This window comes from Thermobia domestica, chromosome 15 (assembly GCF_964235325.1).
Source record: "Thermobia domestica chromosome 15, izTheDome1.hap1.1, whole genome shotgun sequence".
NCBI classification, from domain to species: domain Eukaryota; kingdom Metazoa; phylum Arthropoda; class Insecta; order Zygentoma; family Lepismatidae; genus Thermobia; species Thermobia domestica.
The window spans coordinates 147,296,261-147,315,596 of record NC_137468.1 but is presented as its reverse complement, the minus strand read 5'-3'; the positions used below and the strand labels follow the sequence as shown (position 1 = coordinate 147,315,596).

Below are 19,336 nucleotides of genomic sequence, written 5' to 3'. Positions count from 1 at the left end.
TTTCCGTTCTTGGATAAATAATAATGACGTCATATTTACTCTTTGCTTAATTGCGATTGGTTCATTGTAATAACTCTTACAAAACATTGTTATTGGTTTGAGCGACTTAAACGTTCAGCGCTTAGTTTAATTAGTAAGATCTTAGCTGATGGAAAACTGTTCCGACAGCACTTATTATATGTTGTTTAGGTTCATGAATAAATTGTTCTCAATATAGTGTAATATTTGTAAGCTTGGTTGGTTCTTTATTACATTATATGGATGAAAATAGGCTTTTATAGGTCATGGGTACATGAACGAACCCTTTTAAAGTTCCGTGATTGGTGGGTTAATTTGGCAGAACCAAAGTTATGGTCTCCAGAACTAATTTTAGTATTTGATAACTTAAAATTGCTAAAGATATAATTTGGGAAGGTTTCTGACCTCATGTATTCTCTTTATTACGTTATAGGCATGCACGGTCTACATTTAGACTCCGAAGGTCATGAGTTTGATTCCTGATGAGAGCTTATATGACTTTGATATTAACTTAATTTTTTTGTGCTGTTTAGGATTTATACTCTAGATAAACGTTGTGTAAGCTCTGCAAAGTAGAGTTTGCTGTCACTTTATTTACATATAATGAAAATATGCGTACTTTAATGCACTTGTTTTTAGTTTTTTCATAAGAGAGAACCACCGAAGCTATATGATACTTTAAGGTCACCTTCTTGGTCCTGGTGTTAGTTCGTGTGATTTGTATCTTAAATAAGATTCAGGGTTTAGTTTAAATCATCATCTCAAAGTATTCTAGTCAAAAATTTTCAGTAAGTGCAAAGAGGGAATTCTTTTATGTTAACCGGTTTTTAAACATATCCGATTTTTAACTATTCGATTAAAAATAAATTGTTTTTAACTATTAGATTAAAAATAAACGGTTTTTAACTATTCGATTAACAAACGGTTTTTCACTATTCGATTGAATTTTGAGTCTTCACTAATTTTCAGTTATTACAAAAGTTTAAGTAAAAATTTGAATCTAAAATTTTCCAAACTCAAAAGTTTAAAATCAAAAATATTTAAAGTGAAATTTTTCGAATAAGAAACATCAAACTAAACTTTCCAAACAAAAAACCATGAAATCAAATTTTTCGAATTCAAATTTGAAACCAAAAATTTCAAACTAAAATTTTCAAATTAAGTTTTCGAAACAAATTTTCAAATTAAAAATTTTCAAAACAAATTTCCGTAAACTAAAAATTTTTGAACAAAAAAGCGAAAAAATGTTATCGATTTCAAATTTTTCAAATCAAACAATTTCACACTGTAATTTTCGAACTAGAAATGTAAAGTAAAATTTTCGAAATATGAAATCATAATTTTCGAACCAAAAAATGTTGAAACCAAATTTTAGAACTGGAAATTCGAAAGTAATATTTCCGAACAAAAAATGAAATCAAGATTTTCAAACGAAAAAATTAAACGGAAATTTTCGATTTAAATATTTCAACCTGTGTCGAACTAATGAATTTTATAACTTCAAATTTTCAAATCAAATTGTTGAACCTAAATTTTCAAACCAAACTTTTCGAACAATTTTTTAAGCAAAATTCAGACATTCGAAATTTTCAAACAAGCTTTCTGAAAAATTAAGCAGTGATTTGAAAGTGATCACTTAATCTGATTACACCTTAGAAATAAACGGTTTTCAACAAATGAACGTTTTCGACTACGTTTATAATCTTAAAATTCAAACTGTAAAATTGATTAATGGATTTCAAGATCGAAGTAGAAGTTAGAGGTAGAGATTAAGCAATTTTGGGTAAAGGTAACATTTCATCAATAACTACTATAACGGATCGCTTTTTATTAAATTAATTGAGCCTCTACAACACAAACCTCACTGCCATAATTCCATTTATATATCTATTGTTGTCCTGACAACGAATTACCGAAATCTTATCTTACATCCTTACATCAAATATCCTATAACATTCTATAACATTATTTTAAAACATTTGAATATCATTTTATATATTAACATTATATCTATATATTATTTCTTTTTCTTTCTCTTCTTCTGATATTAATATCAGCCAGCCTAGTACATATTTAGAATATCTTATGGTCCAAATATACAATGTACCGTTGTATATTATGGCGCACGACGGACTTTTCTTTTTATTAATTTTATTTAATAAAAAGAAAAAGAATTCTGGACCATTTACTTTTACATATCAATCATTCGAGTTTTCGAATGCACCTCCTATACTTGAAAATTACAATTCTAATAATTATACATATATATCATATTTAATTTTATAACAATATTAGTATCATATTTATTTTAAACTTTATCATCATCTTCATTTATTTATACATTTCAACGACGATAAGGCACATTCGAAATTTGATTTGCAAGTTGTTTGATTTTAAGTCCTTTTTGGGTCCATTAAATGCTGGTTACAAGCTATTAATTATTTACTTAGGCTTCGTGAAGAATATTTCGAGAAAGATGTATGTGATATTTATATAGTTGTTCTTTGAACACAACATGATCGAATATAAGATATAGTTAAACAAAATAAAGATTAAGATTTGAAGCATAATGAAAAAAAAAAAAAAAGTCAAACGAGATTGTGATTATCAGAGTTGGAAACATTGAACATTGCTATGAATAGTTAATGTGCTGCCATCTATAAACTTACGTTTGATAAATTGACCTATCGAACCTTGTAGTTTCTCAAGGTAATGACAAGAGTCAACATGTTATAATTTTGAGAGTGAAATTGTTTCGAAATTGTGTCGGGAAGATGAGAAGTTAAAAGTGTATAGTGCATTGTGGTTTGTATAAGGAAACGGGAGCATTGCGAGTGTGTGGTTAATATTCCCTGATTCTAAATTTATAATCTTTTTTTATTTTCCATTTTCGATCAAACGACCAGGTGAGTATTGGTCACCCACTTAGGAATGGCCCCGATTCCTATTAGATCATCTGTGTATGTACTTATTAATATTGGTTTGGTAATTGATTTCTACTTTCGATTTTGAAACTAAATGAAAACTTCAAATTTAAATCAAATTATTATAAATTAAATGAGTTGTGGAAGAATAGCAAAATTTTCGCCTTCCGACATTAAGCCGTGATTGCGAGGCAATTTCACCCCGGAATCGGTTTGTTTGTTGTTATTATATTTATATGTTTTTCTTTAAATTATTTGTTATAATAAATTATGTCTCAATTGAAACTGATTCCTTCTAATTTAAAAACAGTTTAATAACCCTTTCTCCAAGTCTTGTTTTCCGTAACCACTCGGAAAATGCAGTGTACTTGTCTTATCTTTGACATGATTGCTGCATAGTAATTTAGTTACCTTGTGAAACTACCGGAAATATTAAGACTTTGGTTAGAAAGAAAGGGTTTATATTATTTTGGAATTGAACCTGAGTACGAAAATTACTAATGAAAGACCAGACATTAATTGAAAGTGTAATAATAAGTGAAAATAGCGAGAAGGAATTTAGGCGTAATATTAGAAATTATAGTTTTAGGATTTAAACCTGGGGAAAAAAAAAATGTCACAGAACCTTCTTGAGTGTTTTTCAACGGGTGAGAATGGCCAGGGGAATTCTCTCCTAGTTGACCTTGGCGAGGGGGAAAGAGCGAATGCCTGCGGACACGAGCGAGTAAACGATGACGATTCCTCGCTTGATTTCGCAGGTGTGGTTCTTCCTCCACATCGCGTGTTAAAGCCAGCTGTTAGACCAGCTATAAGATGTAATTTTAATAAGCTTTTGGGTGATAACATGTATAAAGCTATAGAAAAGCAGGTTAGTCAGTTACCTGAAATAGATGGAAGTAATGGCTTTGAAGTATGTAAATTTCTATTAAAATTTGACTTGTTACAAGCCCAACTTGAAAATTGTGTAGAAGCTTTGTTAGTGGCTTCTCTGAGTAAATGTACAGGCCCAGCATTCGAGGAAATGCAAAGGTTATTGAATATCACCACTGACTGGGAAAGAATTATAACAGCATTTTTAGAAAGATTTGTTACTCCGCTAGTAAAAATGGAATTCTTGAAAATAACGTTGTATAGAATAATGCAAGTAGAGGAATCTTTGGTAGATTTTATTAAGGAAAAATTAAGTGTATTATTCATTTTTGATATGAAAATGTCGGAGGATGAATTAACTAAAACTATTGCTAACCTTGTACCTCCTGAAATAAGAGATTTAATGATAATTACTCAAGTTCCCCATACTGAGAAGGAATTAGTTGCATTTGCAGAAAGTTACGAAATGAATCGGCGTTACCGGTTGGATTATAAATTTATTACACAAAAACAAAATCAGAATGTAAAGCCCCTTGGTTATGTTAACGAGAAAAATAGGCAGAGGAATAATTTTAGTAAATGTAATTTATGTGGTCTTAATAATCATTTTTGGAAAATGTGTCCTTATAATAAAAGAAATATTCGTGGAGAAAAAACATACTATGTTAGTGAGGAACAACCTCCCTCCTTATTACAAATGCCTGTTTCGATTTGTCGAGATCTGTATCCCTGTATTATTGACTCTGGAAGTAGTCTGTCCTTAATTGAAGAACGAGTGTTGGCCAGGATTGAACGTAGGTGCCGTCCAAAAACTAGAGTAGTGAACTTTACCCTCTCAGTCATGAATTCTGAACCTATTAAAATCTCTAAACAAGTGGAACTAATATACTTTATAAATGGTGTTAGGTTTGTAAACTGGTTTTCGGTGGTTCAACATTCATCTTTAAAACTGCTAGTGGGACTTGATTTCCTACAAAAATATAACGTTAATATAAACATTCGAAATCGTGAGTTGAACTTTACGGAACTAAATTTAACGGTAAAATTAACTGAATGGAATCAAACTCGTTGTGAATCCAGTGATCTGTGCCCACAAATTTCTCGTTTTAGGTCTGGTCCTGAGAACTCTGTGTCGCCGTACGACCTTGACGCAGGGGGAGCGGGGAAACCCAGACCTAGTCAGCGAACGATACAGCCGTCAACCACTTGTCAACCTCGATCAGCTGATTCCAGGAACAGCGGCCAGACAGCCCAGCAGTGTTTCCATACACAACGCAAAAGAGCCAAGCGGAATTTTTGTAGGGAGGAGTCCAGAGTTCGGCAACCGAAACCAGGGACCAGCCAGCGATCTTCCACAGTACTTCAGGATCATGATGTTAGGGGAGGTGAACAATATCAAGACATTCCAGCTGGAGTACCAATTTCCAATCCTACCATCCATGATATTTATCCGGAGGAAGAAAATACAGGTACAGTAAACCTTCATGAAAATATTTTTTCTGACGATTTAATACCATATGTTGAGAACGTTTTAGACAAATATAAGGACGTTATAAATGAAGAATTAGGAACAGTTAAAGATTTTGTTTATGAAATTAAAATGAATGATTTAAGTCCGAGTATAGCTCAACCATATCCTATGCCACGTCATAAGTTGCGTGAATTAGATGAATACTTGGATGAATTAATTAAGAAAAGGGTTATTGAAGAAGTTTCCAGTTCTGCCTACATTTCTCCGTGCTTCCTAGTTAATAATCGCGATGGAACCAAGCGGCTAGTGGTAAATTATTTTAATATTAATTCAAAAGTGCTTGTAACTGGATTTCCAGCTCCTAATGCTGAAGCTACTATTGCCAATATAGGTAAACATAAGATTTACAGCGTCCTTGACGCCAAGGGAGCTTTCCACCAATTACTGTTAGATGAAAACTCTAGGCAATATACTACTTTTGCTACTCCAACTAGGTTGTTAAGATATTTGAAAATGCCGATGGGTTTCATAAACTCACCATTTATTCTCTCTAGTATCATGAATAAAATCTTTAGGGATCTCTTAGGAGATTATTTAGATATATTTTGTGACGATATTATTATTCATACTGATACTATTGAAAAGCATAAAGAAATATTAGAGCTAGTTTTACAGAGATTACGAAAATGGGGTATTACTATTTCTAAAAGAAAAACTAAACTATGTAAAAATAAAATAAAATTTTTAGGTTATATATTTTCAGGTGGATATATGATGATCGATGATGACCGAGTTCAGGTAATTAAAAATCTACCACGTCCTAAGAATCGTAGAGCGTTGAGTAAGATGATTGGTTTCTTGTCTTATTATTTAAAATTTGTGAAAGATTATGGTGAACTAATGGGTCCTTTACATGCTTTAAAATCAAATAAAATACCATTTCGTTGGGGAAAAGAAGAAGATGAGATACTAGATCAAATAAAAGAGGCCATTATAAATCATATTGTATTGAAAGTCCCGGACTTCTCTAGTCCTTTTGTAATCCACATAGATAGTAGTAGTAGGGCTTATAGCGCGATCTTAAGTCAATATGATGATGAAGGACGTCTTCGTCCTGTATATTTCTTTTCGAAAATGATTCCATCTAGTGATTGGTCTAAAAGTATATTCGATCTTGAAATGAAAAGTGTAGTCTATGCTTTAGATAAGTTCGATATTTACTTGCAAAAGAAATTTACTATTTATACTGACAATGCTAGTTTATCTTGGATATTAAGAAATCATAAAAGGCAAAAGAAGTATGGTTCTTTAATAGAGAAAATAAGTAAGTACTCTTTCGATATAATTCACCTGCGCTCTTTCAAAAACCATCTCGCAGATTACATCAGTCGTATGTATAATTATGTAGACTTTACTCCACCCAACAGTGATATAGAAGAGATTAATACTATTAATGAACAGAAGGTCCATCTTTCTTTTGTAAATTTCTGGAGTCATTCCATCTTTAATAAACCACTGGCTGAACATCAAAGAGAAGATCCTCAGTTGAAAGAGATAATTTTAGCTTTAGAGAGAAAGGAAAATAAGGATCCGTATATATTGAAAGAAGGTGTGCTATTAAAAAGAACTAATGGTAGAAAATATGGTGGTTTACGTGCAGTAATTCCCCATTCTTTGCGCTATTCTGTTATAAAGTATTGGCACGAAGAATTAGTGGGGGGATGTCATGGTGGGATCCAGAAAACTATCTCTAAGGTTGCATCTAGGTTTACTTGGGATAAAATGTATGCTGAAATTAGTGATTTCGTGAGACGATGTAAAATTTGTCAAGAGAGCCAAGAACTTAATAGGAAACCGTATGGTACTTATTATTCTAAGGAGCCTCGATACCCAAATAATGTCCTACACTTAGATTGTATGGGAGCTTTGCCTACTAGTAATGGATTTAAATACATTATGGTTTTGACAGATAGTTATAGTCGTTTTGTTATAATAGAACCTTTAAGATCTTTGAATTCTAAATTAATTTGTTCTAAATTAACTAAGATCTTTCTAACTTACGGGTATCCATTTTCTATTTTGCATGATAATGCTTCATACCTCAGTAGTGAGTACTTCAAACAGTATTTGTTTAGCCTAGGAATTAAAAACATCTGTACTTCACCTTATTCTATGTCCTCGAACAGAACAGAGCGCATGAATAAAACGATTAAAGGGATACTCAGATCTTATATTAATAAAAATCATACCAAATGGGCCAACTATCTTTATCAAATCCAATATACTTTGAATATAACTGAAAATTGTGAAACTCAGAAAAGTCCAAGTGAATTGTATCTTGGGCGTAAAATGTTCAATCCATTAGATGTTAACTGGATTTTAGATTTGGGTATAATAGAGAAATCACAAAATAAAGAAGAGATTAATGATATTATAGTTGATAACATCGAGAAAGCTTGGAAAAGGAGACAACAAGCTTATAATAAAAAACATGTACCTAGTAATTTGCCTGTGGGAGAATTAGTTCTTGTAAAGAAAATGTTAAAATCATCCTTGGATAAGAAATATTATGCCAAGTTTGATACTAAATATTCCGGTCCATTCAAACTTTTGAATTATGTAACACCCAATACTGTGTGGGTTGAGTTAATTAGTAATCCTGATGTAAAGTTAAAACGTCATGTTCAATTTATAAAGAAGTACTTGCCACCAAGAAATGTAAACAGTGTTGCACATATTAATAATAATAATGACTAAACTAAGAAAGAAAAAAAAAGAAATTGTTCATTTCCAAGATAATGTAAATTATATATATATATATATATATATATATATATATATATATATATATATATATATATATATATATATATATATATATTTGTGTGTAGTTTATGCAATGTTTCTGTAAGAAATGTACTGTTGTGTATTTTTACAATTCTGCAGGTTCAGAATTATGTGGATCCACTATGTTTGTGTTTGCGTCTGAGACAACTGATTACCTTGAATCTACTGCTTGGTCGAGGAAAGGCGATTTTGTCAACCCGAAGGCTAAATATGTTTCCCACTCTTTTCATCTCATTGGTGCTTCCAGTCAATCTGTGGTAGATAAGGAGGAAGATCTCATCTTGTTGTGAACATCTACTTCTGGGACTTAAGATAGGACGTCCGGACATTGGTAATCGTGTAATATCTGGAAGTTGTTGGACTACTCTTGGTGAGTCGAACTATCCTTATTTCTGCATGCAGTGATTTGACTTCAACAGTGAATTATATTTTTTTTCTTTTTCATTTCGATAACCATTGTAAAGAAGCAAAACTTCCCAGAGGGGAGGAACTTAATATGAAGCATAATGAAAAAAAAAAAAAAAGTCAAACGAGATTGTGATTATCAGAGTTGGAAACATTGAACATTGCTATGAATAGTTAATGTGCTGCCATCTATAAACTTACGTTTGATAAATTGACCTATCGAACCTTGTAGTTTCTCAAGGTAATGACAAGAGTCAACATGTTATAATTTTGAGAGTGAAATTGTTTCGAAATTGTGTCGGGAAGATGAGAAGTTAAAAGTGTATAGTGCATTGTGGTTTGTATAAGGAAACGGGAGCATTGCGAGTGTGTGGTTAATATTCCCTGATTCTAAATTTATAATCTTTTTTTATTTTCCATTTTCGATCAAACGACCAGGTGAGTATTGGTCACCCACTTAGGAATGGCCCCGATTCCTATTAGATCATCTGTGTATGTACTTATTAATATTGGTTTGGTAATTGATTTCTACTTTCGATTTTGAAACTAAATGAAAACTTCAAATTTAAATCAAATTATTATAAATTAAATGAGTTGTGGAAGAATAGCAAAATTTTCGCCTTCCGACATTAAGCCGTGATTGCGAGGCAATTTCACCCCGGAATCGGTTTGTTTGTTGTTATTATATTTATATGTTTTTCTTTAAATTATTTGTTATAATAAATTATGTCTCAATTGAAACTGATTCCTTCTAATTTAAAAACAGTTTAATAACCCTTTCTCCAAGTCTTGTTTTCCGTAACCACTCGGAAAATGCAGTGTACTTGTCTTATCTTTGACATGATTGCTGCAGATTGAAATATCGATAATAATCAGGACATAACATAATAATTAACATCACAACGTGAATAATGTGATTGATATAGCATTTTGGCAACCATATAAAAACACATAAATAGTATGAAACACAAATGTTAAGTAATACACATAATATTAAGGCATATCTAGACATTACTTGAGAAATTGCGATCATAGACATGAACTCAATTAAGGTACGATAACAAAGTTATATCGTTATTTAAAGCAAAATCAATTGAATACGGTCATTTCGAACATCGGAATCCCAGTCTAAGTTACATGACCGACAACTTCCTTCAAATCACATTGAAAATCATAAATCGGAATACGGTTTTCCGCTTTCTTTATTTCTACAGTTCTTAGTTTCTTACGTTGAGAATTTTCGCCGTAATTCCTGCCATCTGAGCAACGTTTCTGACAAATCGTATTATTTCGGCTGTGATTAGATGGTATTGTATTGTCGGCCAAATCAGGTTCAGTTCTTCGTTTCACAGGTGGTGGAATATTGTGTATCCTAATGGATCTGTATTTGTCCTTTACATAACATCCACGGTAGTCTGTCCTCCCATGGTTTCTGTTTCTTCTGTAATTAGATTGGGTTATGTTACCAGTCCAATTAGGTTCCGTTCTTCTTCGTTTCACTGGAACGTGTCTCTTAATAGATCTGTATTTGTCCTTTACGTGACATCCACGGTAGTCTGTCCGGCGATGGTTTTTGTTTCTTCTGTAGTTCGGCTCGGTTACATTACCGGTACATTTAACATAACCTTTTACATTAGGATTACACTTTAGTCTCACATGGACACTTCGAACTTGTTTCCGAAGGTTAGTTTGATTCAAGTTAGCACTGTATTGCTCCATTGCCGGATTTTCAAAACTTTGCAATATCATGCTTAGATTATTAAAGTCAATGCACTGCATCACGTTCTGTGAAAACATCATCAGATTGTTTACTAACATCATTATGGTCTTTTCGTTGAATGAACAATTCAACAGATTCGATTCACTCGACCAATCAACACAAGCACTAATGGGAACACACGTTCTCTTACTGCGTTTCACGAATATTGGAATCAATTTATCTCTTGCTACATGAACCATAGGATTAATATCATGTTGAATGTATGGGGAACACAGACAGTCAATAGCGTTCTCAAGATGAGGATGATCATAACTTTTCGCATTTTGATGCATACCGAAATCACCATCACATGCGGCATCCATAAGACAATCAAAAGTATTCGACTGAAAGGAAAAGTCAGGATAGTCTGTTTCAACCAATACGGCAGCATGCTCTTGCGAAAACTCCGCAAATTCCACCAATGCAGATTCAAAGTTTGCTTTCTCCGTGGTTTCTATGATGATCTTATGGTCCATTTCTTCATCATAATGTACAAATTTGGCTGTAATTATCTGGTTCACCTGATTTAATTCTTTCTGTAGTTGGTCCCATTTGTCGTCGATGCGTTCCTGAAATTGCTCAAGCTTTTCATCAAAACGCTCAGCTTGGTCCTTAATTTGTTTTGATTGGTCCTTAATCTGTTGAGATATCCCTCTTAGAATATCTATTAAACTTTCTGGAGCATTCCTTTCGGCCTGAACCATTTGGATATCCATCGTTTCACTATTCGTAGTACTCATTTTCTCTGGGTATCACTTTTCCACTTCTTAAGATAGTGAAATCAATGTGAGGCTTAATGGTGATCGTTTTACTGTACTTCGAACGATACACTTCCTTTTCTTTCCTTTCCCGAGGTTCCGGTACCAATTATATAACGGTTCGCTTTTTATTAAATTAATTTAGCCTCTACAACGCAAACTTCACTGCCATAATTCCATTTATTTAACTCTTGTTGTCCTGACAACGAAATACCAAAATCTTATTATTTTAAAACATTTGAATATCTTTTTATATATTAACATTATATCTATATATTATTTTTTTTCTTGTCCGTTACCCCCATTTAGGGGGGGGCGGGGAGGGGTACTTTTGGCGGAATTGGGTTTCCCCCTTAGCAGTATATAACGTGTACTTGAAACATTTCTTCTGTTTTATCATTTTTCAGATATTTCCCTGGATTAATTAAAATGGCCCACCATGTATATATATATATATATATATATATATTTGGTCTAGGAATTAATTCGTGCGGTTGGACAAGAGATGGCGCAACGAACGGAGCGTCCCACAGTTCCGTGTATCCACACATGTGTTGCAAACCCCTGTCATCGCGTATCGTTCGTAGTATAGGGCAGTGGATTAAAGCGTCAACAACACCAGTTTGTAGTTAAGTGAACATGGCGCAATTTGTGCCTGATAAAGTGTTTTTGCGGGGTGTCCTGCTGCATTACTTTAACATGCAGAAAAGTGCGACTGAAAGTCATCGTATTTTGGTGGAAGTGTATGGTGACCATGCTCTAGCTGAGCGAACGTGTCAGAAGTGGTTTGCACGGTTTAGAAGTGGTGATTTCGGCTTGGCAGACCAAGAGCGAGCTGGACAGCCAAAAAAATTTCAAGACGAAGAATTGACAGCATTGCTCGAGCAGGATTCGTGTCAAACGCAGGAACAACTTGCAGCAGCATTAGGCGTTGATCAAACAACAGTCTCCAAACGCTTGAAAGCCATGGGAATGATTCAAAAGATGTCACATTGGGTTCCACATGAATTGAAAGACAGAGACGTTGAAAGACGAAAAACCATTTGCGAATTGCTGCTTCAACGACAGAGCAGAAAGGGGTTTCTGCATCGAATTATTACGGGTGATGAGAAGTGGATCCATTACGAGAACCCTAAACGAAAAAAGGCCTGGGTGAAACCAGGTGAACCAGGTCCATCACAACCAAAACGAGATATTCACTGTGCAAAGGTTATGTTGTGCATATGGTGAGATATGAAAGGTGTGGTGTACTATGAGCAACCGGGTGAAACTATGAATGGAGAACGTTATCGACGACAATTAATGCGTTTGAAGCAAGCTCTGGCCAAAACACGACCAGAATGGGAGAACAGACATGATAAACTTATTGTTCAACATGATAACGCTCGCCCACATGTCGCAAAACCGGTCAAAACCTATTTAGAAAATGTCGGATGGGAAGTTTTACCCCACCCGCCGTATTCACCAGACGTTGCTCCTTCGGACTACTACTTGTTCGATTGCATGAACAACGATTTGATTGGACAGCGGTTTACTTCTTCAGAAGATATCGAAACATGGGTCTCTGACTGGATCGCTTCCAAGGATGAGGACTTCTTTCGCCACGGAATCCGTACATTGCCTGACAGATGGGCGAAAGTGGTGGCTAGCGATGGACAATATTTTTCTTAAGGTATTTATGTATTTTGTGTTTGTACTACAGCTTCAATGTGTGCGTACCAACCGCACGAATTAATTCCTAGACCAAATATACATATATATATATATTACAGAGAGAGAGTGTTTCGAAGCAGCACCGACAACGTTTGGGAGGTGAGTCCTGACACCAAGATAAGGCAAAACATATAGACCAACGTGAGTGCATAAATGCTTCCTTTCGGAGTTACAGGCTGCCAAAAACATGAAAAAATGAACTTTAAAAAAGCCATAGCTCCAAAACTATGGGACCTACCGTAGTCGAGTCAAGGCTTCACTTAGGAACTAGTATGTGCCCTATCCAAATATCCGATTTTTAGAGGTAGTTGGTGAGTAGTTCAAATTAATTGCCAATAGTCAAACTCCCTCTATAAAAATTGTTACGTGAGTACCGTAGGATTCTCAAGCATCTATTTTTGGATGGCGTACATATTGGTTCCTAAGTGAAGTCTTGACCCGACTACGGTATGTCTCATAGTTTATATATATTCCCTAAACTTTTGAGCGAAAGCGTAACAAAATAGAGTGTATTTTACTCTAAACAAAAAAATAAATAATTACATTTCATATTCCATGGAAGCAATTATGAAACTTAATTATATGATATTGCTCTTTCATTTTCTCTTTATTTGTGAGACAGGAAATTTACTTATTACCAAATGTAGTTGAAATATTAAGCTAACATTATGAAATATATACAGACCATCTGAAAAAACATAGTATTTATTTAAACAAATTACACCATAACATGTTACATTGTTATAGCTTTACGTTAAACGTTTCAGTTTGAATGTTTGTCATCTAAACATAGTAGGGGAATAAGGTATTATATAATAGTCTATATTAATATTGTCACTTCAATAAATGTTACATGTTTTGCTTGCTTAGAAACTAGAAAAGATGCTTGTCCATGACAATATAAGAACCTATGTTAGAAAGCAGTTACATGTATGTAGATTGAATATAAAATCCGTGCTAATGCCAAAACGAAACGTAAACAACTCAGAAGTGACTTCAGAACTGATGGGACATATAGGCACGCGCATTCTTCTGGGGATTATTTGAACTATTTTCACAGTGAATAATAGATAGCCAGTTTTACACTGTGCAGTGTTAGGCACATAGAACACATTTTCACATGAAACCGAACTTTTCCATTTCTAGCACTTAGCACGGATTTTATATTCAGTCTACATAACTCAGACCACCGAGTCTACTAAGCTATCTTGTTTTCCATATTTTTAATAGATAGTATATTAGTTACTTAGTCCAGACTTTCAGTTCTCTTCTAACTGTAACAAAATCAAAGCATGTGTGGCCAAAGAAGTTTGATTGTAATCGCAAGTTTGCGTCATGGAGCACATAGCTGGAGTACCGGTGTGTATTCCTGGTGCGAGTGATTCCTTGAAAGTACTTCCTATGCCTTTCCACAAAAGGAAACATTCTTCAGAATTATACGAAATCAACTTGCTGCTCAGTGTTTGAACAAATAGCGGTGAGACGCTTTTCCGAGTTCTTGAGATCCCATTAGTGTGCTCTATGTGACATACTTGACCCTTGGACACGCCGGACATATGCTATCTCTCTCCCCCTCTCACAAGTAAAGGTTCTCTCCCAAGAATCAGGGATCCGGAAACTGGGCATATATTTACATAGAGGAGGGCCATGAAAAAATACTGTTGAAATATGCCGGGCCGACAGCAAAGGATAAATCCAATATGGCCGCCCGAAGGTCATGCCAACCGACTTTTGCAAGCAACCTCTCATCCACTTCCCATGGGCAGATTGACTTAATGTTTTACAGATTGATATATGTATAAACATTGGGTTGAAATTTCGCGGACGTTGACGTATTGAAACCCATAAGGCCGATCAAAATGTCAATGTGTCAACGACTCGTGTCTGGAAAACGAATTATACTATGGAAATACAGTATCACTAGACGTGTACGAAAAGCATTAACGGTTCTAAATATCGCCATCTGAAAACCAATGTGGCCGAACAAAATTCTGAATGAAACAGCTTGTACTACAAAAACAAAATTTGGTTTCAAGGTCCATTATCACTAGTAGGTGAGGAGAATAATACAAATGGATCACAATTTCTACATCGTGTATCCAATATAGCCGTGAAATACGCATATAAAATATACACGTAAACAGTTCAGGTGGTTTCGCGTGAAAATTATCTACAATTCACTGGAACAGATTTTGCAGGTGAAATGCCAGTAAGTTAAAAATGTTGCCAGTGCCTGTATTATCTGTTTGAAGTGTTACACGCAAACATATACTGTTCATTTGGGAACGTCTAGAACGCACTAGCCTCAAACGTCCTAGAATACGCTTCTTAAATTTGCAAACCATATCATACATAACAAACATCGCCCTTGCCAACACTGGCACCGTGACTACACAGGTGGTTTACGATCCAAGGGTCCTATGTTCGAACCCGGCGCAAATCAAAACATATTTTTCGTTACTCACATAATTATTAATTATTCTATACATTGTTACGCCAAAATAAATATGTATACGTCCATTTATCATTCATAGAATGTGTCTGCTGAAAGTCATGCAATTACGCCGATGAAATTACGCCATATGCTTTGGTGAAATTGTGGCGTCAGAGTGTCATATATTTCACCAAAATTTGACGGTATAACTTGTAAAATGTATAAAAATAAGTGTTAGTTCAAACGGTGTAGATACAGGAAACAAAGTAGAAACGGTTTGTAGTCTATGATGCGCTACGGAAGTACGTATTAGGTGTTACAGGTACTCTCGCAACAATCAGGAATATACGCTCGGAGAAGATATTGTGATCCATTTGTATTATTTTCCTCACCTACTAGTGGTAATGGACCTTTACACCAAATTTTATTTCTGTCGTACGAACTGTTTGGTTCAGGATTTTGTTTGGCCATATTTGTTTTAAGATGGCGATATTTTGAACCGTTTAATGCTTTTCGTACACGTCTAGTGGTACTGTACTTCCATAATACAATTCGTTTTCCAGACACGAGTCGTTTACACATTGACATTTTGATCGGTCATATTGGGTTCAGTACGTTAACGTCCGCGAAATTTCAAACCAATAGTGTTCATACATATATCAATCTGCAAAACATCAAGTCAATTTACCCATGGGAAGTGGATGAAAGGTTGCTTGCAAAAGTCGATTGGCATGACCTTCGGGCGGCCATATTGGATTTATCCTTTGCTGTCGGCCCGGCATATTTCTTCAGTATTCCTTCATCGCCCTCCTCTATGTAAATATATGCGCAGTTTCCGGATCTCCGATTCTTGGGAGAGAACCTTTACTTGTCAGAAGTTACTAGAAAGGAAAAATTATCTCTATTGTTCGCTGGTGACAAGACCAAAGTGATGACGTCACATTTAAATATATTTATCCCAGACCTGCACGTGTTTCTACACGACTAAAATATTCGATTGTTTTGTTGTCACGCAAAGATCAAAAGTAGGCTCAAAGAAAGCCTGAGAGATATAAGGCAAGACCATAGATGATAAAATGACCCTTATCAGTCAGGGTCCGTCAAGGAGGACGCAAAACTTCCTGTAAGGGATTTTCTGGAGAGAATCTTCCCGAATTATCTCATTTTCTCATTTTGTATACGTCACGCACATGTGTGCAAGATACCATCCGAAAGTTAATTTTATTCTGAAAAGAATGACGTATGAATAATGATGCTCGGATGAATAATACTACAGCAGTGTATACGTAACTGAAAATCCCTTTAAAACGTTAGTATTTCAAAGGGTTAATAGTTCGCTGCTGAAAATGGATGTTAAATGCCAATCACTCAATCATTAGACAGAAAAATATGAAAGCTACTAAATTTACCTGGTAAACGGTATGAAATAGATGTTTCGGAATTCCCACTATTAGGCTGCGCAGTCACTGTGATATTGTAGGTACATCCAGCACGTATATCTGTTCGCGGGTCGTGAAACAGTGGTTGGTTGCCTATTTCTTCTGTTGTTGTATTCTGGAAATTAGAAAGGAAATAATGTTTAAGTAAAACATACATGAACGGATATATATATATATATATATATATATATATATATATATATATATATATATATATATATATATATATATATATATATATATATATATATATATATATATATATATATATATATATATATATATATACAAGGTGTTAATGAACTATACCGACAAACTGTAAGAGGTAATTGCTTACATCAAAATAAGAGAAAAACTTCACATGGACCTATGGTGAAAAGTGCATAGTTTCAGAGCTAGGGCTGTCCAAAATCGCAAAAAAGCCAAATTTCAAGAGGTCCCACTTCGAATTCTAGAAACTGTGTATGGTGGTCCTTATCAGCGTAAAGGAAATCACGCATACGCAATCCAAAAATGCATATTTCATTAATGTTTAATAAGTGTATAGAGTATTCCATACATGGAGAAATTCCTAAACACGCCATCAAACGAATTATGAGATATGCTCTGACTTTATGATTGGTCCGAAGTAGGCAAACGATAAGCCTTGGTAGCAGTGAACATGGAATCCTCTGACATGATGTCGGAAGTTTTAAGGATCGCTAGCAGAATGGTTTCTCGTACTCAGGACAACGCATTCTGCAATGTTTTCTTTCAAGCTTCTAAGTGAAGAAAACTTGAAATATATAGTCACGAAATACATCGCATCACACGTTATTCAGAACACACACACACACAAAAAAAAGACATGAAGTTGCCGGTTCGTAACACTTCCGACTTCCCTCCGAAGCATTGGATATCCATACTTGTGAAGGCTTACCTCCTGCCTACTTTGGACCCTCCTTGAAATCAGGGCACATCTAAAAATTCTAATGAGAACATATGTGAAAATTACACTCTGTAGGGAATGCCCTGTACACTTACTGAAAATTGACGAAATATGAACTTTTGTATTGTGTATGCGTGGCTTGCTTTACACAGCTAAGGACCACCATCCACAGTTTCTGGAATACGAAATAGGACCTCTTGAAATTTGGCATTTGCGCGATTTTGGAGAGCCCTAGCTCTGAAACTATGCACTTTTCGCCATAGGTCCATATGAACTTTTCCTCTTATTTAGATGTGAGGAATCATCTCTTACAGCTTGTCGGTATAGTTCATTAACACCCTATATATATATATATATATATATATATATATATATATATATATATATATATATATATATATATATATATATATATATATATATATATATTAGGGTGGTTCATGAGCAATGGGTTTTATAAAAAGTTTCAGCTACATAACGAGACACACTGTGCCTCTTCCATTTGATATTGAAAACCTGTGTACGAAATATGAACTTGATTGAGCACAATTTTGAACTCCCCCAAAACGTTTACTCTAATTCATCTTTGAAATTATTGTGTATATTTCATATCGGTCTTTTGCAACAAGCTTGCATCAAAATTCAGCAGATGCTGGGTAAGGAGCTCCTCTGGATGGCCTCCCGGCATCACATTTTGATAGTCATTCTGTCCGACATCTTCAATTAAGAATATGGTCCTTCGGCAGGGCCGAACATCTCCCTGTTTGCTCAGTTCAAGGAGCAATAGTATTTTTTATGACCATGATTATTGGAGTTCTGCACTTGATGACCCTGATCTGGGAGAAAGATGATCGGAATCAGGGACCTAGCAGACCTGAAATCCCGAGGATAAAGTTTCCTGAGAAATGCAATTTAATTTTCTGCACATCCGCGTGACGATTGCAAAGAATTTTTAATACTTTCATATGTATTCTTGGGTGAACAGCGTGAAGGAGGAGTTCCCATTAAAACATCTGGTGCTTTCCACCATACCAGCTGCATGGCAAAGTCTATTTGTATAATACAGATATTACTCTTCTGAAGGCAGCTGAAACTAACTGCGAATAACTTAAGGTAGTTGCAAACGTCAGTCTTTTGTAATGTTTATACTGGTATGAAGCACCAATCGCTGCTAACGCTCCGAAAAATAATTTTGCCTTCATGAAGGACCTTGAAGCTGGTCTGCAACATCGAGCCAGTACCAAAGTGCCTTAAAAGGCTTTTCAGAGGCATTTGTGATATCTTTTAGAGGAGTTAGTGGGACTTTCTTGACGAACGAGTCTCTTACCAGGACTAAAGGAAGATAGTGGATAAATTGAAAACACCAGAAGGAAAAGAACTCAAAAGGTTGGAGAGGAAGAACTTATCTCTGACAGCCCTCAACGACTGCACCACCGAGGAAACAAGAACGATCTTTGATGCCATACTTCCAAATGGCCAAGATAAGTCTCTTACCTTTCTTGCGATAGATCCGTCAACATGGGAGGGTGATGCTACATATCAGAAATTTAAGAATGCTTTCAAGGGTACGGCAGTTGTCAACGATACTTTTGAGTGTGCGATCGCTCTTGCTACTAATTTTAACAATTGCCTAACGAAGGATGAGTCCCAGAAACAGTACCTTCTAAAGTTGGTTGCAAAACATTGTATGCCATCTGTTCAGAATCTTTGGTTGGTGTGAAATGTTACAAGTGCGACACGTTCATCCTTAGACGCCACCTGCATTGTAAA

General features: G+C 34.9%; 1 protein-coding gene across 1 annotated transcript in view; it reads right to left on the bottom strand.

Moving 5' to 3' along the window:
• LOC145671288 (uncharacterized) overlaps window positions 1–19,336 on the bottom strand; it is a 1,722,162-nt gene that overhangs the window by 1,056,077 nt on the left and 646,749 nt on the right. The window contains exon 5 of the mRNA XM_081740242.1: window positions 16,609–16,753. Coding sequence (XP_081596368.1) covers window positions 16,609–16,753 — 145 coding nt within the window. The remainder of the gene's footprint in view (window positions 1–16,608; window positions 16,754–19,336) is intronic.